General features: G+C 43.7%; 2 protein-coding genes across 5 annotated transcripts in view; one reads left to right on the plus strand and one right to left on the minus strand.

Moving 5' to 3' along the window:
• The window catches only part of BNC1 (basonuclin zinc finger protein 1), a 32,970-nt gene extending 28,386 nt beyond the window's left edge, over nt 1-4,584 (minus strand). Inside the window, exon 1 of one of the 2 annotated variants that reach the window (XM_067698355.1) lies at nt 4,428-4,584. In XM_067698355.1, coding sequence (XP_067554456.1) covers nt 4,428-4,436 — 9 coding nt within the window. In that variant the 5' untranslated portion in view covers nt 4,437-4,584. The remainder of the gene's footprint in view (nt 1-4,427) is intronic. The other variant, XM_067698364.1, reaches the window with a different exon arrangement.
• SH3GL3 (SH3 domain containing GRB2 like 3, endophilin A3) overlaps nt 3,917-23,214 on the plus strand; it is a 283,463-nt gene continuing 264,165 nt past the window's right edge. Inside the window, exons 1-2 of one of the 3 annotated variants that reach the window (XM_067698412.1) lie at nt 3,917-3,931; nt 7,037-7,172. The gene's annotated coding sequence lies outside the window, so the exon portion shown is untranslated. Of the gene's footprint in view, nt 3,932-4,131; nt 4,273-4,697; nt 4,892-7,036; nt 7,173-23,214 lie in introns of those variants that run through there. The other 2 variants (XM_067698402.1, XM_067698392.1) reach the window with 2 other exon arrangements.

The following is a 23,214-nucleotide window of genomic DNA, read 5'->3' on the forward strand; positions in this document are numbered from 1 at the left end:
TTAAAATTATTAGTTCTAAAAACAGAAAATATAAAAAGTAGAAAAATCTGCGAATCCTACCTTAGAAACCAAACCAAATATTTCTTCTTAAAAAAAATAACAACAACAAAAAACTATACAGGTATATAAATGATACGGAGACATTTTTTTTCTTTTATAACCCAAGTTTCAGAGACCTCAGTTGTAATCCTTGGAAAACTTTGACAACAAAAAACAAAAGGACATTAACTGTACATGTAGGGAACTTCTGGATACAACAGTCAGCCTAAGGAAAAAAATAAAAACCAAAACAAAAAAAGACATTTACACTTCAGGATAATTTCAACTATACAAACAATGTAACTTCACCATTGCTGCTGATGTAAAATAACGAGGACATTATGAACATCGCTAAGTAAAATTTTGCCAATATTTCTTTTAGGGACTTAGTGAGAACTAGATTTTAAAAATGAAGTGTAAAAACACCCCTAGATTTTCCAATTGAAATTTTTGAAGAGAAAAGATCAGACTTACTTATGACATCCTGATCACTGTCTTAACATTCAGCATGGTGTATCGTGAAAGAGAGCTGTCTGTATAAAAATTTTATCCTCATAATGAATAACGAAAGAAATAATCAGAGGGCTACAGAGCAAGGACAATGCTTCTGGAAGCTGATGTAGACCTGGAAAATAATTTTGATGTTTGCTAGCATGTACTGAAGGCTCACACAAATAATGTGTAAGAGGAGACAAACTAATATAACTCTATGAAAGAAGTTAGCAGCCTGAATTAACTTTACCTGAGACAACCATTTCCCTCCACATAGGTTGTTTGGACCTGGCCTTCACAACATTTTATTTGTCCATCTTACTTTTCTCTCACATTAGCTGAGTGAAATTATCAACCCCCAAGGCAGCGTCCTCCTGTGATATGTTAGGCTGGTTTATAATAATGAGTCCATGTGTGGACGGGAACAGCGATAGCTGGTTTGCTTATTTGTGCGAAGTTTGAGAAGGCCCCAAGTTGGACCCTGGTGAAGCAGGTCTGCACTGTTTAGACCCACCCTTTTTGGATAAAATAGGCGTGTGTCTGAGTAGAGAAATGGGGCTGCACCCGAATCGTGGAATTTCCAGAATTAGGAAAAAGGGCTTCAAAGAATGACAAGATAAGAGGAAATAAGGTTTTCAGGTGGAAACCGATTTAAAAGGGAAAAAAAACCCAAAAAAACAACCCTTTCCAGATGCCCCTTCTGTGCAGAATCAGTTAGTTTTAATATCTCTCAGATAAGTCATCAAAAATAAAATATCTAAATAAATAAAATTTAAAAATCTACAGAATACTCAGAATAAAGTAATTTAGAAAATTTATTGACTCTAGCACTGAGATTTCACCTTAGGTAAGATATTTCTAGTTCTTTTTAAACAGAACTGTTTCTGACAAAAGTAACTCATTCTAAATGACGTCTGTAGAGGTGAAAATTCACCCTGGGGTAAAGCATGCTCCTCCTGCAAGTAATTTACCTTGTGGAACCTTCAGGGCAACTCTTTAATGGCTACTGTCAAAACAACTTCTAAAGCCATACACAAAAGCTAGAAGACACTTATGCCCCTCACCCCATATGCTGTGGTTTAATTTTACTGACAAACTAAACTTTTAAAATGTCTTCCCATTTATATTTGTCCACAGGCATTCAGAAATAATAAGTGTATGCTTAAAGGACAATTATTACTTGTTCCACAGGGAAACCGATATGGCTTTTCTCACCCAATGGGTTGGTTCGTCCTTCTTTCCAAGCTGATGCTTCTGAGGTACAGAATATGGGCATGGGCTTGGGACGCAGGCCTAACTGATACATGGGAGAGGCATAAAAATTAAAATAAAATAAAGATAACCCTCTATGTAAACTTTATGCTTCCACTGCAATTACTCCATTTTCGTTAACCTTTCTAGTGTGAATTATAACCAGAGCAAACAGATCATCGTTCCACATCCCAGTAGATGTCAACAGCCAAATAACCACTTCAAACTAACCACTCTCTCTGTCTGACTGAAGAAGGGGCACATTGCTAAATCCTTACTATTCTGAAGGGAATAGGAACTCTGGGTACAGGTGATATTCCAAATTAAATTATGCAGATGTCTGAACATATTTGAGTTCCCAGAGTATGAGCAGTACTTGTTCTAAGATCTCACCACCTCTTCTATAACAGAACATGTTCAACCAACAGTTGAGTTGAAATAGTAACACTTTCTTGGGGAAATTAAAGTTAGCAAACTTATTAGATGAGAAATCAAATAATGACTCACATCTTATTCTTTTAAGTATGACAAAAAAGATAAAGCTATTTATCAAAATTTATTTTAGCAAAAGTTGTGGCTATCTTTTCACACCTATTTAAAGCAAAAATCAAATCCTGGACAATCTGTAACATTTGGAGTAATGCTCTTTTACATCATGCACAAAATTTTTATTTTGACATATTCAATTTTAATGAAATTTTAGTAACATATATCAACAGATTTGGGGACAGCTGAGGAGCCAGTATATTTATCACTGAACAAAAGTTTTAACACGTAAGCACGTATTTGCAAAAAGCAATCTAAGAAATCTTATGAAAAGATCCCATGAAATCCAATATCAAATTAAAACAGCAAGGAATAAAAGGACACCAGAAAAAAAAAAGATCTGTTAAATGCTGTTTTTCAATTCACTTACTGTCCAACCAAAATCTTTGTTGCTTTGATGAGAAGAATATATTTTTAAAAAATTCTTGCTAGATCTGCTCTATGTGACACACACACACACACACACACACTCACACTCTGACAGGGATTCCCAGGACACCAGTGGGGCCTCTTTTAGGCCCCTTAAGTGTTAACAGCAGAGGCCTGGCTGCGACCAGGCGCGTCTGGCCCGATTTAAATGCCCTGTCTTCAGAGGACTGCGGTGAGCATGGCCATAAAACTAGGGGACATTACTGAACCTTAGAGTGTCTGATCCTCCCCCCAACAATACACACAACTTTACTCATACAATTAAGGCTGCTAGTTGGCATTCCATTTAACTGTCAAAGTCAGACCGGTGGCAGCCCCGCAGCCACAAAGAGATGCCTTAAATGAGAAGAACATGTTTCTACACCGCATTTGAGAAAGTTTGGCTCCAAGCTATGCACTGATTAATATCAGATCTCCTCCTTCATTCTCTGCTCGACAATCTTGTCACATCTGGCTGACAAATCCTTAGGAGGTTATGCAAAACCAGGCGGCCGGTGGGGCTCGGGGTCTGGCCAGCAGCGCCCGAGGGGCAGCGGGGACCACGCCGCGGCCTCCTCCTCCGCCGTCGGGCACCTCCCACCCCCGGTCCCCTGCCCCGCCGCTCGGTCGGCAGCGGGGATCCGCCTGGGCGCTCGGGTGGCGAGCGAGCGCGGCGCCCCCGGGGCCGGGAAGCCGAGTGCGGCCGAGGTTCAACACCCGCGACGCGGGACCGGCCGCCCCGGCGCTTGCAGGCGATGCCGAGTGCGGCGGGGGTACCGCCGCCGGCTCCGAAGCCCGGTCCAGCCCTGTCACCTGCAGGCTGCCCGTCCCCAAGTAGCCAGAGCCCACTGTGTCTGGCTTGGACGTGGAAACCCTCGAGCCTGACCCCAATTTCTGGGGCTGCCTGAACCGGGGGGGGGGGGGAACAGCTAGCGCTGAACTGTTCCGCGCACCCGGCAGGTCAGCTGTAACCTTTATAAAAACCTGACCTTGCACCCTCGAATCTATCCTGTCCCGGAAGCTTCCTGAGCCGACCTGTCTGCGTCTTCATTTGCAGTTTTGTACAAAAGATTTGTAGACAACCCTCCCCCCCCGCCCCGGACAGGAGGCCCCGTCACTATCCCTCACCCGGCTCCGCAGTTCTCCGAGTGACCGAAGGCTACCGCACGCTTAATTCTCCGGAAACAAAATCCAGGTAAAAAAGAAAAAAAAAAAAAAAAAGGCCACTTTAAAAATCAGCTGTTTAATTAATTCTGAGGTAAAAGCGGTTGAAACAGTCCCAATGTCCTTGGACCGAAAGCCGAGGTGCTGAGGGGGCGGGAAGAAGTGCGGAAGGCGGCATCCCAGTCTCTCCCGACCCCGCACTTTCGACGCGCCGGGGCTGCCCCGGGGACGCCGGGGTCCCGCCCCCGCCCGCCAACCCCGGTCGCTCACCCAGAGCGCGTCGGGCGGCTCCGGGACGTCGGGCGGCGACGGGTTCGGGCGCCCCCACGGGCCCTCCCCGCCGCAGAGACGCTCCCTCACACCCTGCCTCGGGTAAGGACTGCGCCCCCGCCGCGCAGGTGGCCCTCGGGGAGATGGCCCCTGGCGCACCCCTGAGTACCGACCTGCCCGGGGTCCGAGCGGCGTCCCCGGCCGCCCCGCCCTGCGCGCTGAGGGGGCCCCGCGCCCGGGGAGGGCGCCACGCTTACCTCGGCCATCCTGCGGCCGCTGCAGTGCCGGGGCTACCGGCGCGTGTCCCCGGCTCGGGCCGCCCCGCGTCCGCCTCGGCTCGGCGGGCGCCGCCGCATCCAAGCTCCGGCCGTCGGGGCCCGCCGCGGCGAAGTGGGCGGCTCCCAGTGCTCCCAGGCCGCGCGGCGCGGTGGCCGCCCCCGCCCTCCGGAGCGCCGCGCACCGCGTGTGCCCGCACGCCCGCCCCCTGAGCCCCGGGGGGGGCGCCCCTCCTCCTCTCCCCTTCCCCTCCTCCTGGGCTGCCGAGTCGCCCGAGGCTCGGGCGCTGCTGCGCAGCACGGGAAGCCGCCTCCTGCTCCCGCGGCCCACTAACGCGCTAAATCGATGCAGCTGATGCGAGGCCGTGGCCCCCGCAGACAGCGGAGACCTAGCCGGCGGCCGGAGAGGAGGTGTCTGCCCCCGCCGGGCTTGAAGGCACTTGTCGGTAAAGACACAGACGTGTCGGTGTTTGCCTGTCCCGGGGAAGGGCGAAATGCTCTGAAGTTCTCTGGCTCCCATGTCGGGGGATGATTCTGCCGCCCTGCTTGCTCCGGGGCGCCCTCGGGTCCCACCGCGGCCAAGAAGAGGGCTGTGCCACCCTCGTCACCAGAAACTTTATTTCCAGAGGAAGTTTGGGGACGTGTCCCAGGATGTGGAAAAAGAGGGGCGCCAGGAAGTTTTATTACGAACTCCAACAGGCATCCCCGCTTCCCTTCTGTGGTCTAAGGAGTTATAGTCTCAGCTTTACCACTTTCCTGGGACAAGTCTTTGCTCCCTGAGCCTCAATTGCTTCCGTTGTAAAATGGGATTAAGTTTTCACCTCTCTTATTGGGTAGTAAGGACGAAATGAAATTAAATGTCTTGGAAAACCAAACAGGAGCTTGGCCGCCATGAGCAGATGGGGAGGGGGCCTGCCGGGAGAACCGGTTTCCTGTCCTGGGGACAGGGGATGCTTCACCCCTAGGAGCTGACAGAGATGGCCCACAGCTGCTGAAGCAGGACCCAGCTTTTCTTCTGCCCCGCCCTGGGGCAGACACAGAACCTGAGGAGAGTCAGGCCTCTCCCTTTTCAGGTCCCTAAAAGGATTCTCTGAAGGCTGGATTTGGGGGAATCCTACTTCCTTCTCCCCCAAGTTAACCCACCTACCTTGCTGCTAGTGGAGGTCCTTGGAGGGAAACAAAACCCTTGCACATTGTGGAAAAAGATGTGAGATGAAAGGGGAAAAGAAGCGAGTTGCACTCATTCAGATGGAGGGTACTGGTCCTAGCTCTGAATGGCGCAGGCCTCTGAATGGAAGAGGAGGGAAAGGAGCGACCGTGGTGCTTGTGGAAGAAAGTATCTGGGCTTCATGGGGTCCAGAGAGCCCTTGTGAGAGCTGCCTGTGCCCTGCAGGCTGGACACACATAGCTGGCGTTCTGGCCATGTCCTGGGTCTGCAGTGTGGTGCCCTTCCTTGCAGGTATGAGGCTGTCTGGCCTCATGTGATGGACTCTGCTCTCCCTGCCTTACAGGTGGTGGCAAGATTCATTTTCTCACATGGCTGACTTTATTATGAAGCTTTGCTTTGTGAATTCCAAACCTAAACTGCTTACCTTCCGTTTGTGTCCTCCTCCTTCCCACGCCCAGCATTTCGACCTTTCTCCTTGCTGCTCTTCTCTGCTTGTTGTAACACAGTGCATCCTTCAAGACCTTTCTCAAATGTCACTGCTTCTCAGAAGCCCTCCCTGATCCACCAATCCTCCACTCTGTTTGCTTTTGTCCTCTTCTGACCCCCAAGCACTTGTATCTGCCTCTCTAATTGTGCTTATTACATTCTCTAGCCTGGTTGTGATGTGTCCTTGTCTTAACTTCTTTGGTCATTACTCATCTTAGTGGCTTCTGTGTTATGAGTTGCTGCAGCAGACAAAGTTCAGGTTTTGAAGTTAGAATGGCTTGGGTGTAGCTGGTTCGCGCAACTGGAAACTGAGAAAGTCAGCTTTCTAGGCCTCATACTGTCCTCATCTTTAAAAGTAGGTATGAAGCCCTGTTTCTGGCTGGATTGGTAGAGCTAAATAGGTAGTTTCTGTTCTGCAAACGCTGTTCTCCTTCCTTTCTCCTGCACATAAAACTGATTTTGTAATTAATTTAAATTTGTTACCAGAGGAGTCCTTGGTTGCAGTATTATTGAATGGCCGTATATGCTTATTATAAATACACTGAAATGTCTAAGACCCAGACAATGGCCCACTTAAATACCTTTAATCTGTCTGTTGGTTTTTGTCAGTATCTTTGTGTGGGTGGCAACTGAATTATATTTTAGTAAAACTTTTCACTAGCAACAAATATCACGATCAACCTGTTTAACTCTTTCTGGTTACAGACAAGGAGGATTTTTGGCAATACACGATTTGAAAAGGTGAAAATAGGCCACCTCTCCCAAGATGCACCACTGGGATCCACATACACATTTCTTCAAATATGACAGTTTGGACCCCCATATATGGAATCAGTAGGACTAGATGAAAGTTGCGAATTAATCTTCTGCAGGTTCATTTAGAATCCTATACCTGATAAATGTGACTCCTGAAATCAGTTCTCATATTTATTCCCAGATTTGATGGGCTTCTCTGCCACTCCTTGGAAACATGTAAGCAGAACCTGGGACGGAGAAACCATCCTTGAATATAGAAAAGAATGTGGCCCCGGCTGGGTAAAGATCGTCCAGATCACGCTTCTGTTCTCCTACTGGTCAGTAATGGGACCTGGGCATGACTTTCCTGTCTCTAGGCCTCAGCTTCTTCATCTGGCAAGTGGGGCATCCTGAGGACCTACCCTGTTCTCACAGTCCTCCCTTTTTGCTTCTGTGTGCTTCTGTGCTTCCACCTTGCCATTTTTCTTTTGTGTCCAATTTTTTTGTTGTAGCAAGCACGAAAAACGGAATGTTTTCACTGATACCAGAGATTAAAAAGACCTTTATTAAAAAGGGTAAAAGTCGAGAAGGCACAAAATAAGAAAATCCCTGTGACCTGTTCTTATGGAGGCATGAAGCAGCTCTTCTTAAATGAGAGACTTGGTTGGGTTGCTGTCTTCCTGAGTGAGGCCTTTCCTGAGGTGGGTGTGCTGAGATTGCCCATCCTGAGAACCACTGGTGTATACTGAGGGGTGGGACAGGTTGCGTCAGGGGAAGCAGGGCAGGTGGGGGTTGTGTGAACCGAGAGCCAGTGCATGTGTGAGGTGATCAGTTGTTGTTCTGCTTGTCATCAGCTGGGAATGTGGGCTCACTTTTGCCAGATTTCCCAAGTTTGCAAGAGAAGCTGGAAATATTCTGATATTTAAAAGTTGGCAACTAATTCAAATTTTTGATAAATATGGTGTGAGTCAAACAAAATATGTTTTGGGGCTGAATCTGGCCTATGTGCTGTTCATTTGCACCCTCTGCTGTATACAGGGATGTCTTCTTGAGGCTTGGGCTTGTAGTATATAGTAGGTGTGCAGTAAACATTTGTAGAGTGAATATGACTCCTGGTGGCGAATGGCTCACAGCCCGCCTAACGGTTAAATGGAATTCTCAGAAGCCACACAGAGACAAGTAACAACCTTTGTGTGTTAGATTCAGAGCCCACTAATGGACTGGTAAACATCTATAATATTTATACCCTGATAAGTCTCCATCTAGTTGTTAATAGTTCAGTGAAATTCAGAATAGCCTCTCGTTGGGAAACTAATTCTCACAAGAAAAATTTTCCCCAGTGGGGACAAATGAACTTGAAAAAAAATTTTTTTTTAATTAAAAAAGGGTATTTTTAATCATGGGATCATCGTGTTAAAAAGGGAAAAAAAAAACCCCACCTTTACCTATGGAGGTTTGGGCACCACTGATGGGAACAGCATATTACAGCAGGGCAGGTGGGTAGCTGTCTCCCTCCTGAGCTTACCAGTGGCCTGGAGGAGGAGCTAGCCCTGGGGCAGTTGGCAGGAGGACTATGTTGAGGGCCAAAGGGGCAGGACAGGGAAAGGCTTTTGACATGGCAGCGTGGGCAGAGAGCTGTGGCTCTGTCGAAAGTCTTCTGAGGTGGCCTCACTTGGAGTCTTCCACATTCCTCTGAGGACGGTGCCGGGAAACACTGGAAGACAAGAGTCACATTTGCTCCGTCCCCTCCCAGCCCAGACACAGACACCTGGCAGGTCTGGGCACATCTGCTGCTCAGCTCAGCATTGGAGCCTGACTAAGCCGCGTTGAGGCCAAGCTGCGCGCCCCCCCTTCCCCAGCTGCCTGCTGGGGGACAGGCTGGCTTGCCACAGGCCTGGCCCAGGTGTCGCAACTTCTTCCCTCTAGCCCCTGGGCTGCTCCCTATTGCGAGGAAGGAGATGAGGCCATTCCAGAGGTGGCACAGGGTTTTGGTGGCAGAAAACTGTTCCTGTTTCTCCACCTCTCACACAAGGTCAGGGATTGAGGGGACCAAAATGCCCTGAAGGTCCTGCTACACCAAGGGGAATGCACTGTGTCTTGCATTTGGGGTTTTGGTAGCCAAGACTGCCAAATCTCAAGGAGGGGGATGTCAGTAAGGAAGAGTGATAAATACTGTTGTAAATTCCAACCTGCAAACAAACCCAGGCCTGATTCTAAACGGCTTCCCTGAGTGCGTCTGACAGTGATGCAGTTTGTGAGCATCCGTGGCACCCTCTGCAATCAGGAAAGAATATTCATTTCTGACGCGGACAGATTGAAGGCTTATGATGGTTCTTTCAAGTGTAATGCTTGGAGAAAACATTGCAAGTTTGGCCACCATTGTTTTGATATGTCTGGGATGCGTGAAGTTAGCTTCTCATTTATTCTGTCCTCCATGGCCTTTAAACAATCAATGACAGTCATAAGAAGGCTGTGGCCTGCCTTCCAAACAGCTCATCCTCTCTTCACCAAGGCAGTGGAAAGAAAATATCACAGGTGGACTCCTCCCTGGACACTTTATTTAGTACTACAATAGCAAGTCTGAACTCAAGGAGCTCTATTTCTATGTAAAGTGTAGAAGAGATACTTAGTTGTTGAAAATCCCTTAGACTGGCACTTTGCATATTGAGTCGATGAATTTGGAGTGGATTTTATCAGGACAGGACAGTTTTGGGAGGCGGGTGAACATGTGTCAGAAGAAAACTTTTAAGGTTCATTATACCTTGGAACATGGCATCTTCTGCAAATTTAACAACCTATTATTCAAGTTGAAGGAGAAAATATTTGGGTTACTATAACTGAGAATTCCAAGCTAGGTCATATTGCTTTTGGAAATTGGGAAGAAAGGGTTAGGGAAGATGGACTATAGGATGGACTTTAAATCATTCTCAATTACTAACTGATAGCAAACTTCTAAAATATTTCTTTGGGAGTTTCAGTGTATTCTTAAGGGAAAAGAGAGCTATGAAAAAACAAACTTAGAGTTATGCATTTTATGATTTTGAAAAAGTAAAACCATCTTTAAATTTGATTTATTAAATTTAGAGGAAATAGATTCCTCTTTGCAGCCCTCATTTCTGATACTGAATAAAAATTAATTAGTAATCCAGAATCTAGGCATGAAAAAGGATTGCAGCAGATACTATGCTGTGATTGCCTCCTCAACCTCCATTTCATTCCTTCTAAAGCATGTCGCAGCCATTTCTTCTGGGTGGGTACCCAGCCCCAATCCCACAGGTAATTGGTTCAGGTGACCCAATCACAGAGTTTTTCCTGGTCCCAGGGATTGGTTCCAGGGTAGTCCAATGAGCTCAAAGCTCAGGACTTTTGTTTGATGGTCATGGGAGGCCAAGTTCTTCTTTCCCCATAGGCATGAAGAAGGAGACATGTAATCCCCGATGTTACCTGCAGCTTGAGTAGAGTTGAGAGAATTGTAGGGAAATTCAGCTGAAGCTTTGATCAAACCATGCGTGAAGGCTTCAGCCTTCTTAGATTTGTGAACAATTAAATCACTTTTATAATTTAAGCCAATTTGAGATTTTTCCCCCCTTATTTTCAATGGAAAGCTTCTCAGCTGATATAGATTTGTTTTATAAATTTATTTATTTTTGGCTGTGTTGGGTCTTTGTTGCTGTGCGCGGACTTTCTCTAGTTGTGGCGAACGGGGGCTACTCTTCGTGGCGGTGCGAGGGCTTCTCATTGCAGTGGCTTCTCTTGTTGCGGAGGACAGGCTCTAGGCACGTGGGCTTCAGTAGTTGTGGCACACGGACCCAGTTGCTCTGTGGTGTTACATTCAGTTTTACTGGAAGATTATTCTGGGATAAAGGATAAATTAAATACCAAGTGCCCTATGTGGATAACAGTCTTTGTTCATTCTTTCACTCTTAGATGACCTTGGTGATAGACGATTAGGAGAGAATTTCTGAACACAGGCCCTCAATCCACAGACCCTGGGCAAGTGAGGAGATCCTTCTAATTAAAGCACATTGATGCTGTAGTCATGATTATCTCCTTGATCTTAAGTAAAATATTTTCCAGAAATGCACTGACCACATACTTTAGTTAGTTTTTTAATTTAAAATTTTATTTATTTATTTATTTATTTTGGCTGTGCCAGGTCTTAGTTGTGGAACGCAGGATCTTTGTTGCAGCATGAAGAATCTTTAGTTGTGACATGCGAACTGTTAGTTGAGACATGCATGTGGGATCTAGTTCCCTGACCAGGGATCGAACCCCGGCCCCCTGCATTGGGAGCACAGAGTCTTAGCCACTGGACCACCAGGGAAGTCCCCACATACTTTAATTTTTGAAGAGACTTTTCTTCTTGGCTTTTGAGATTCAGAGGGTAGGGACTGTTGACTTTTACTGTTCTAGAACAGTGCTCTTCTGTATGCAGTCGGTGCTTCTTAAATATGGGCTTACCTATAAAAGTATATATGAAGAGATTTAAAAACATACTCCTGACTTGTAGCTTCTTAAAAGTACCTTCTTGTAAATGGCATAATTGAAATCTTCTAAAAATGTAATTGCCAACTGCACTTGGGAATCCACTTTGTCAAACTGTGGCTTCTAACACCTTGTGTCTGACACCAAGTCAGTTTTGATACCGACGTTTCCCAGAGGTGTGGCTTTAAATCCTCAAGTTACAACACAAGTTTTAACAGGCCAGTTTTGTCTGTTACCAGGAGTTTAGTAATTAACAAAATGCCCCGGTACTAATGGTTTATCAAAAGGTGAGTCAGTAAGTAAGAGACATTATACAGGAAAATAGACCTGTATGCTTATGAAGGAACTCGTGTAAGGAGCATGCCAGTTACATGTTATGCTCAATTTGGACCCAGTCACTGAAGCTCAATCTAAGACTTCAAAGGGAGACCAAAATCAAGCTCTGGGCATAGATCCTATATATTAACATCTACTGACCTTCATAACGTCCATTCTGGGATTCACACTCCTCAGAATCCTTTTCACAGCTGTGGGTATTTTGCAACAGCCTTTGTTACACACCTTCTAATAAAAGTTAGTGGTTTTCTTGGAAGTCTGAAACAGAGCACATAACAGCCAGTGAGTAACCTGCAAGTAATGCCGTGGTGACAATTTTGCTTTGTTCTGTGGGAGTGTAAGAAGCCGAGTCAAGACACCGATTGCCCTCGTGAGTGCTGGGAAAGGAAGGTCCACACGCTCCAAGAGGGGAATGTTCTCTTTATCTGAGGTGGCTGCCAAATCTTAAATACTAAAACATGTAGGTGTACTTGAGTAAAGAGAAGGCACTGACATTTCAGAGATAACGTGATGGAAGGAAAGGAAAAAGAGGAACTGGTTTACTGGGTAGAGATGTAAATTTACCCCTGTAAAGGTAACCTGTTTTAGAACCTCGGCGTCCTCAGATCCTGACAGAAGGGTCCACACACGTCCTCATGCTTGTGTTTCTGCAAAGCAGGCTTTCTGCCTGAACCTCCCCTCTCACTTTCTCTCTTCAGGACACCCCTAATGGATTGCAGATGTCCCATTTGGTTAGAAACACGTTTCAGATACATCTGCCCTTCTTGCTTTTATGCAAAAAACACCTGCAAATCTTTATCTTTGGTTAGATATACCACACATTTGAAGCTTTGAAATTTTGGTCCAGCGGGAAAGAGGAGCATGTCACCACCCTCCTTCTTCTTCAGTTGGATTCCATAATGGACAATAGCCTTTGGGGGAGATGTTTTCATTTTTCTTTAAAGATAAGAGTTGGGAAGGCTTTAACAGCCCAGACCTACTCAGCTGAAGGCTAATTAATTTCTTTAAGCCTGTAGAGTCTATGGAAAAATCTATGGTGACTGTGGGTGGACAGCTATGGTGCGTGTGTGTCACTTCCTGATTTTCTGAATCTTAACAAAGAAGATGGGACCACAGCACCTGAAGAAGAGAGAACAATGAAATGTTGGCAAACTGGCGAGGATATGGTTACAGGACCAGCTTCCTGGAATGTGCCTTGAAAATGCATGTGTTGTATTTCTAACAAGTGAGTCCCTCTAGGCCTCAGGGAAGGTTTTTAGCCACTCCCTTTAGTCATTCAACTTTAAGATATTCCATCCCAGCACCCAAGGGATGACAAATGCCACTTCAGTAGTTTTGGGATAATAAAGTAATAAAATCATGAGCTGCCTCTGGGAAGGTTGAGAAGGAAATCCATATTCAGTGTGGTTTTGTAAGGAGGTGGGAAGCATTGGCTAGCTGAACACTAGCTGTATAGCTTTGGGAGCCTCAGTTTTCTCAGCTGTTAAGTGAAGAACGTAGATTAAAGTCGTTTGTTTATTGCACAGTAATTATTGATACTGAGTGCCTTCTATGTGTCAGACACTGTACTGGTGCCTGAGGACACAACAGACCCAGTCTCTGTCCTTGTGAGCAGCCCCTCAGCAGAACTGTCACCTCCTGGTCACTTCCCATCGTTCACCGCTGACCCTGGGGATTGGCTTAGAACTTTCCACCCCAACTGGACCTTCATTCATTCCTGGATTTCAGTGTTCATGTGGTCTGCCTACCCAGTAATCTGACCCTACGATTCTTGGACCTCCTCGGCCTTCAACTTCTCTTCCCTTTCTCACAACTTTGTTCACACTTCAGTGTATTTTGAACTTATAAAGACCTCTAGTTTCCTGACTCTTCTATTTCCTCTATCAGTCTCTTCCTGGCCTCTGTCTCTTACCTGTGGAGTAAAAACCCCATTTCTATTATTCAAATTACCGTCTCCGGTAATCCATAACTCCACGGCACCACTATCCTTTTGCAGCATCCAACAACCAAATTCTAAACCTGGGTCAGGGGACTTCTCTGGTGGTCCAGTGGTTAAGACTCGGAGCTTCCACTGCAGGGTGCATGGGTTCCATCCCTGGTCAGGAAACTAAGATCCCACATGCCGCACGGCGCGGCCAAAAAATAAAATAAAATAAAATTCCTCTTTAAAACCTCCCCCCCCCGGATCAATACTATAATCAGCCTCCTCAGCTTCAACATGCAGACTGAGCATTGATGGAGAAGCAAAATGATGGTGGGGTTGGTGTTACCATCGATACCAAGTCTCTACCCCAGTGCCCCATTTCCATGGACAACTCCCCTTTTTTCCCCCTCAGTGATTTAACCAAAATATATTTAAACACCTGTTTTATTTTACTTTTTAATTTTTAATTCTTTCTTCTCTTTCTCTCTCTTTTTTTGGCTGCACCATGCAGCATGCGAGATCTTAGTTCTCCAACCAGGGATGGAACCCATGCTCCCTGCAGTGGAAGTGTGGCATCCTAACCACTGGACTGCCAGGGAAGTCCTAAACACCTGTTTTAAATCTCACCTCCTCCAGTCTCAGAGGATGCTGTTCCTCTTCCTTCCCCCACCAAGTGCACCCTCTGGGGTTCTATTAGTGATAATCTCTCTCTATTGTATCTTCAGTGTCTCCCTTTCAGTTAGTTCTTTTGGGCCCAGCCTATAAACATTTTAAACTCTCTCCCACTTTAAGGGGAAAAGAAACACGATTACAGTGAACTGTTATATCGATAGATTCGTCCTTCCAAGTCTCCCACTATTCACACCCTCTTGTAGTCCCCTCCCACGTGGACTCTAGGCTTGACCATGTAGTTTGCTTTGGCTAAAAGGTCATTAGCAGGTGTGATGCAAGTAGAGGCTTGGCAACACTGAGCTTATCTCTCTTAGATTACAATAAGTCCCCTACATACGATCGAGTTCTGTTCTGAGAGCGCGTTTGTAAGCCCAATTTGTTCATTAAGTCCAACAAAGTTAGCCTAGGTACCCAACTAACACAATCGGCTATGTAGTACTGTACTGTCATAGGTTTAGAATACCTTTCACACAAATAATACATAAAAAACAAACAAAAAATAACGAAAACATTTTTAATCTTACAGTACAGCACGTTGAAAAGTACAGTACAACAGATGGCCCTTCTTAGCAGTACCAGCTCCATCACCGCTGCTTTTACACTTGCTTCCAGACATCCTGGGCTTGAAACAAAGATACTGTACTACTGCATTCTATAGAGTACTGTAAAGTACACAAATGCGCCACCACTTGTAGAGGATGCATGCACGTGACAATGTATGACAGACACGTGAACTAACTTACGTGATTGGACCTGTGAACGCACGTTCCCATCTTTGAAAGTTCACAACTTAGAGGCTTGTATGTAGGGGACTTACTGTATTCCCTTTTGGAGCCCAGCCACCATGTTGTAAGGAAGTCCAGACTGTCTTGCTGGAGAGAATGGCCACATGGAAGAGGCCCTGTAGAGTGACTGACCAGTTTGGGAGAGAGGATCTGAGACCATGTGGAGAGAGAAGCCTAGTGTCCCAACTAGCCCAAGCACATGACCCACCCGTTGAATATAGCCCAAGAGTGACCGAAGGAGAGACCAGCAGAAGAGCTACTGCATCAATTGATAGAATCCTGAGAAATAACAAATCCTTGTTTTAAGTCATAACCTTTAGAGTGGTTTGGTGTGCAGCAGTAGATATCTGAAACAACCCTGAGAAACAAAAAAAAAGAACATTCCCTTGATCTCACACCTTCTCCACTCTTTCTCTTCTTCTTGTCCAAGCTTTTCAAAGTAGGCTACACTTGCTGCTCGCTTCCTCGATTTCTCATCTGATGGGCATTCTTCAGCTGTCCACACCACTCTCTGCTGTATTAGTCTCTGTGGACCACAGTTTCCCTGAGTTCCATGGCATCTCATGCTCCTGGTTCTCCTCATTCCTCTCTCACCAGATATTTTCTATGTCCTTCATGGGCTCCTTTTTCTCCACCTGCATTTTTCATGTTCCTCAGTCTCTGTCCTCAGCCTCCTGTTGTTTATACTTCACACTCTGCCTCCTTTGGTTTAGACCCTACACATACAGTATCAAAAACCATCTGCACTGTCTTAGGCCTGTAGACCATTGTGGTGCATGGTCGTTTTTCATAAGCAAGCTTGTCTCCATGCCTCCACTCCTATCTCTTTTGCCTGGAATAACCCCACCGGCTGAGGTGGAACACTGCTCCCCCCACCTCCCTGTTGGCTAATTCCTACTCTTCCTTTAGGCTTGGTTTAAGCTCACTGTCCTCCAAGAAGTCTTTACTGAGAGCCCTCTGTTTTCCTTTTCCATGCTGGGCTAGATGTCCCTATTCCATGCTGTACTCTGAGAATAGATTTCCTTTGCATTTAACACATTTTAATTGTTTTTATATCCCCCCCCACCACACACACAATTAGACTCTTTGCTCCTCGATGACAAGGACCATATCTTACTGATTTAGTATCTCCCAGGGTTTAGCATAATGCTTGGTGTATCATCTTTGCCCAGTAATAGGTGTTCAGTGAATGATTGTAGAGGGACTGAATGGTAGAGTTAATGTCCTTTGGAGTTCCATTCCATTTTAGGTTTTCATATCTCTATTTGTAAGGGAAATTGGCCTGTAATTGTGTGTATGTAAGTCAAAGAAGTTTGGAGTCCATGGACATGTTTATTTTGTAACATCAGTTGGTAGCTTCCCATTTTTCCCAGTGCTACATAACATGGAAATTATGTTCCTCTAAGATTTGACAGCATTCACCTGTGTATTCCCTTATTCCTGAAATCTGCTGGTAGGGGTAGAGAGGTATTTTTAATAGTTTTTTTTTTAATATTTATTTTCTTTTATTACTCTTTTCAAGTTTTCTGTTTCTTCTGCTTTCAATGATTTTATTTATTTTTAGGGAGAACTATCCATCTAGTTGCTATTTTAAAATTAAATAACATAATTGTGTGCAATGATATAATAATTAAAAATATAGCTATTGTTATGTCAATTTTCTCAATTCTAATTTTGTTTCCTTTTCTCTCTTAATCAGACTTGTCACTATATTGTCTATTTTATTAGTTCCTTCAACAAGTCACCTTGTTTTATTTTTATTATTTTCTTGATCTAATTTTTCTTAGGATTCCTTTAGTGTTCTACATCTAGAACTTTAAGTTGAATGCTAAATTCTTTAAAAAAAAATTTCATGCTACAAATTCAACTCTGAATATATCATTAACCACACTTGCTGTATTTTCTTATGTAATATATCCATAATTATTTTTTTCTGGATCATCTCTTATTGTACTATTCGTATTTTTCTTTGAGCCAGATGTTAGGTAAGGCTTTCCAGTTTATTAATGCCTTCTTTTTTGGTCTTAAACTTTACGCTTTATCACTTTACTACACTATGATCAGAGATTATAGCTAATGTAATTTCTATTTGTCTGTGTGTGCTTTAGGGTTAGGGCTTGGGAATCTTGAAAGGCTGTTTGGAGAGTGGTGCTGACATGTGGATTGTCTAAAATAAAAGGGGTTAAAAATACTAAGGTAGAAAAGGTTACATCAGTCAACTTTTCTTATGTCCTGTACTTCCCTCATTGTTGCATTTACTATCCTGTGTTATAATTGCTTGTTTGTATTTAATGTCAGATTGAATCAGGCTTGTTCATCAGGTATCCCAGTAGGGGCTCAATAGATATATTTGTTTACCAAATAAGTAAATATTGTTAGATTCTCTTTTTTAAACCAGCCTGAGATTCCTTGTTCTCCAAAATGGTACCTGGTCTAATTGCTATACTTGCTCTGACTTAAGAGATTTCATTTCACGCTTTCTCAGTGTTTCTTTGCTATTTTCATGCTATTTCAACACACAAAATATGTTCTGTTTACTTTTGGCTATTTGGAAGCCAATCACCATATTGTTAATCCTAGTAATAATTTTCCTGAAACATTTTATAAATTTTTTGTTCTGTACTTAATCAAAGCTGGTATCTTTTGACTCCCTTTGATGGAAAAAAGAAATATTATGCCCTCCTGGACTTCCCTCTTCTTTCTCTTCCTCTTCCCATTCTTCTAAAATCTAAAATATAATCAGACAATACAGGACTTCCCTGGTGGCGCAGTGGTTAAGAATCTGCCTGCCAATACAGGGGACACAGGTTCGATCCCTGGTCTGGGAAGATCCCACATGCCGTGGAGCAACTAAGCCCGTGTGCCACAACTACTGAGCCCATGTGCTACAACTACTGAAGCCCACGTGCTTAGAGTCCGTGCTCCACAACAAGAGAAGCTGCCGCAATGAGAAGCCCACGCACCGCAATGAAGAGTATCCCCTGCTCGCCGCAACTAGAGAAAGTTCACGTGCAGCAACGAAGACCCAGCGTAGCCAAAAATAAATAAATAAATTTAAAAAATAATAAAATATAATCAGACAATAGGTATGATAGTTATATATTGCCGTGTAACAAATTATCCTAAAATTTAGTGGCTTAAAATAACAGACATTTATTGTCTCATAGGACATAGGACACGGCTTAGCTAGGACCTCTGGCACAAGGTCTCTAATAAGACTGCAGTCAAGGTGTTGGCTGCGGCTGCAGTCATCCCAAGGCTTAGCTGGGAGAGCATTTGCTTCTCACTCACCCATGTGGCTGTTGGCAGGCCTCAAAAGATCAACTTCCAAGCTCACTCATGTGACTTTTGGCAGGCGCCAGATCCTGGCTGGCTGTTTGCCAGAGTTATCAGTTTCTCGCTACATGGGTCTTTCTATAGGGCCGCTTACAACAACATGGTAGAGCAAGCAAGAGAGAACAAGAAATGGTGAGCAAGGTGGAAGGCAGAATCTTTTTGTAACCTAATCATGGAAGTGACATCCCGTTACTTCCTCTCTACTTTGTTAGAAGAGTGTCCCTAAGTCCAGCTCACATTGCAGGGTAGGAGATTTCACAAAGACCTGATTACTGATTATCAGATTATAGTGTATTCTTTCCTTTGAGGTTTAAGAATACATGAGGATGTGTGTTAATATTGTTTCCTTTTTATTGATCTTATCTGGGATAATCCAGGGAGTCCTCTTGATTTCCAATGTCAGGTTTTTTTCCCTCCAGATTCTGCTTTGATATATCCAAATTGAGCTTTGATAATCAATTCTTAACCAGCTGTTCATTCTTTATCAGGAACGTTTTTTTCATAGTTTGGCTATCAGATCTGTGTTCTGTTTTTAATATCTCTTGTCTTCTTTTGTTTCATTTAAAATATTTTATATTGATTTATTCTGTATTTGGTATATCATTCTTGACATTATCATCTATTTGAATGAATAGATTCTCTCTAGTTTTCATTCTGCTTTTATTACTTTTAATGAAGACCGAATTTCAGCTGTTATGGGTATAATTTTGTTGCATTCTTTTTATGCTGACCTGTTCATTGACTGATGTGATGAATTCTTTTACATCATTGGAAATATAAAGCAGCTTTATCTTCAAGTTTACCTACTTGAGGAGGAAGGGTTTCCCTTGGGGTCTTACATATTCTTTAGTGCTGCAGAATTTTTTCATAGGTCCCATGTTTCTTCTTCCTTTGAGTTTGAGTTTTTCTTAAAGTCTTTACTATGTTTGGAAGACTTGAGGGACTGGATTGCTTAAAAACCCACATCCCATGATTCATTTTAACATGGAGAGCCCTCCCTGGGACTAGTGCCAAAGGTTCGATCAAAAGGCTGCCAATGACTCCCTTAGGAAGTTCCTGGATCTGAAAATGAAGGATAGACCAGGAATAGCTGAAGGTTAGCTAACCTAAACCTTTCTTGGAATAAGACTGGAGTATAAGGCAATCAATAGATGCAGGTTACTCATTCCTCTTCTGCTGAATGGCTGAACAAAGAGAATCTAGGGCAGACCAATTGCTTTCTTATTAATGCTGGTGAATTATTTCTTTGTTTTGGCTCATGTTTCAACACTTCCTCTTTATCTTATGCATCTTCAGGTAACTTCTGGCCCAAACTTACAGTCAACAGTTAATCTACCAATACATTTTCCCCTATTTTGGGCTCTGTTTCTTTGTTCATACCGCCTTGCCTCCCTTTGGGTTCACTCTTCTTCTTGCTGAAGTAAGCCCTTTGGTAGTCTTTCCAGTGAGGATTGTGAATGGCACATGCCCTTAGACTTTGTAAATCTGAAAAAGCCTTTATTTTGCTCTGACTCATGAATGGTAGTTTAGCTGTGCGAAGAATTCTGAACGGATGGTTGTTTATTCCATTAGAAGTCTTCTGGTTTCTGATACTGTTGATGAGTGGTTCACTGTTGATCTAACATAATTCTGTTGCAGGAAACCTGTCTTGCCTCTTATACAGCTATAATTTTTTTCTTTTTATCCCTGATTTTTTTTCAGTTTCATAAAGATGTGCCTAGGAATGATTTATTTTAAGTTATCCTGCTCAATTTGGTGTGCATTTCAATTTAAGGAAAAATTCTCAGCCAGCATTTCTTCAACTATTGCTCTCCTCATTTTTTCTATTCTCTTACTCCAGACTCCTGTTAAACGTATGCTGGAACCTCTCTTCTGAACTGCTCTTTGTTATTTATCTTTATCTTTCTATGCTCAATTTGGGTAAATTTCCTGGTATTATCTCTCAACATTCTACTTTTCTTTTTGTGTTCAATATAGAAGAATATATTTTACATTAATAAATATATTTTTCAATTCTAAGATTTATTATAAGTTCTTTATCATATTCCCCTGTTCGTGTTTCATTTCTGCCTATTTTGTTTCATAACTTTTTTGTTCTTTTCTTTTATTCTTTTATGGTTGTTACTCATTCATTTAGCTCTATGAAGACCCTGAAACAGTCATCTTAAAATCATTTTCAGGTAGCTATTTTATTGTCATTTCATCTGGATTGAATTCATCTACTCACTGTTCATTTAAAAAGAGTGGGGACCAGATACAGTTATCACTGTATAAAACTGAGATTAAGGTGGGACTCCCTTACCCATTAAAGAAGACTGAAAAAAAAAGTAGACTAAGACTGCTTGCTACCTCTTAAAAAAGCCACATACTTATGGAGGTGAGAGAAGCTCCACTTAGCATCCAGGACCTGAGAAAAGCCATGTCATTGCTCAGTGTTTGGATCTGTGTGGTTCTGCAGTGATCCTGGCTTTGGTTGCCCATCTCTTACGGGGTACTCGTGAACCCATCAAAAGTACCACTGCTTACTACTTGTAAGCTTGTATTTCTGATAAGTATATAATCCGTGGAAGTGCTTATTTTCTTTTTGAGCATGATTATACATTTTTAGTATTCTGTTTTTACATTTTATCTATCATTGTCATGTGGTTAGAGTTGGAGAGGGGCTTAAAGTGTAAACTTAACTCAATTTTGACTGTCCTGCTTCCAAATGTATAATCTATATTAGAAGTTCGGTATCGGTTTCATGTCTTCAGTGTCTCTACATTTCAATAGGTGTTCTGATTTCCAAGAACAATTTTATAGTTCACTTACAGCAAGCAAGCGTTAGATATGATTCTTTAATTTTGAATTTCTATTTTATTACCTGTATTGAAAATTACCTGTATTGAAAATCAGGCGGTATGCACAAAGTTATCTCCAGCTCACAGTTCTTGTTTATACAGATTTGGTTGGTTCTCTCAGGCAGAGATGTTTATTGATGACTTTACTCCTGGCCCAGTGCAGTCCCGGGGCCTGGGGGCAATCAAATGCACTAGACATAGGTCAGCAGAGGCCCTCCCCACAGAGGCTCTGCACTGCAGTGCAGACTTACATCATGCTGTGTCCACCAAACGTCTGTGTAATGGCCAGAACGAAGTGATAACATGGAGGGCAGGGGGTGGTGTCCCTGCCAATGACTGGGGAAAGGATTTGAGGTGTTGCTTACCCATATTGTCTTCTTTCTATCCCATAGTCACCAAGGAATACTTGCAGCCTCTCTTTTCTGCTTTCTCGGCCCCAGGGTGAGTGTGTGTGTGTGCGACATGTGTCCTCCCCCACACTTGTGTACCTGTAGCTACAAGATATAAACTTTTCAGACAGCTGCCTTAAACCCCTATTGACCTGCTCTAAAGGAATAACTGTCTAGGGTTTAACATGAGTTTCTGGGAGCAAAGAACTGAAGGGTATTGGGAGGGAAAGGGCTCTAAGGCTCATACTAGGAGATAAATCCAGACTCCGGTGGCCAGTGGACAGAGGATTAGTCTGGTTGTATGAGAGCCTCTAGGATCATGCAGCCAAGAGGACTGGTCCTACTCAGCCAGCCTGTGTGTATTCTGAGACAGATACTGCCACAGAGTGAAGAATGCCTGGGGAAATGTGGCCTGGAGAACTAGCAGTTTATCACTCCTCATTCACTCACGGTGGTGGTTTAAGGTGAGAAGAGTCAGTACGTAAAGTCAGCAACACCCACCTTAACACTTGTACTATGCACAAGATCAAGAAGGGGGGGGCTTCCCTGGTGGCGCAGTGGTTGAGAATCCACCTACCGATGCAGGGGACACGGGTTCGTGACCCGGTCCGGGAGGATCCCACATGCCGCGGAGCGGCTGGGCCTGTGAGCCGTGGCCTCTGGGCCTGCACGTCCAGAGCCTGTGCTCCGCAGCGGGAGAGGCCACAACAGTGAGAGGCCCACATACCACAAAAAAAAAAAAAAAAAAAAGGGATTTGTTTCATATTACTAAATTCTGGGCACATTATATAAATTTTATTTCCTGTATTGCTCATCTCATTATATTGGAGTTCTGATAAGCGACTCTCCCTCTCAATACTTACCCCTGTTACCAGAGTACACTCTGCTATTTTTATTCTGTTCTGTTCTGTTCAGAGTTCATTGTATTTTTTAAAAAGTCTGCAGATGTACATCAACAGATGAATAGATAAACAAAATATGATATGTATACCATGAAATATATTTCACCTTAAAAAGGATGGAAATTCTGTCATGTGCTACCACGTGCATGAACCTTGAGGACGGTATGCTAAGTGAAATAGCCAGTCACAAAAAGACAAATACTGTATGATTCCACTTGTTATATGAGGTACCTAAGAGGGATCAATTCATAGAGACAGAAAGTAGGATGATGGTTGCTAGGGGATAGGGGAGAAGGAAATGGGGCGTTGTTTCATGGGTACAGAGTTCCAGTTTTGCAAGATAAAAGAGTTCTGGAGATGAATGGTGGTGATAGTTGCATGAAAATGTGAACATACTTAACACTACTGTACTGTATACTTAGAAATGGTTAAGATGGCAAATTTTATGTTATATATATTTTTTCTAACACACACACACAACACAGTGAGGTAATTATAACAAAGCCAGCGGGCTTCTATGGGAACATATAGCAGGGGTACTCTGCCTGATCGGAAGTTGGTCAGGGAAGTCTCCCTGGAGGAAGTGGCCTTTAAGCCAAGACCTAAGGGATGAATGAAGTTAACCGTGGAAGGGTGTGGAGGGTGGGGGTTGAAGAAGGCTCTAGACTGTGAATAGGTTAAGCAGCCACCTCCCAGCCCTTATCAAATGGG

Source organism: Pseudorca crassidens, chromosome 1 (genome assembly GCF_039906515.1).
Source record: "Pseudorca crassidens isolate mPseCra1 chromosome 1, mPseCra1.hap1, whole genome shotgun sequence".
Classification (NCBI taxonomy): Eukaryota; Metazoa; Chordata; class Mammalia; order Artiodactyla; family Delphinidae; genus Pseudorca; species Pseudorca crassidens.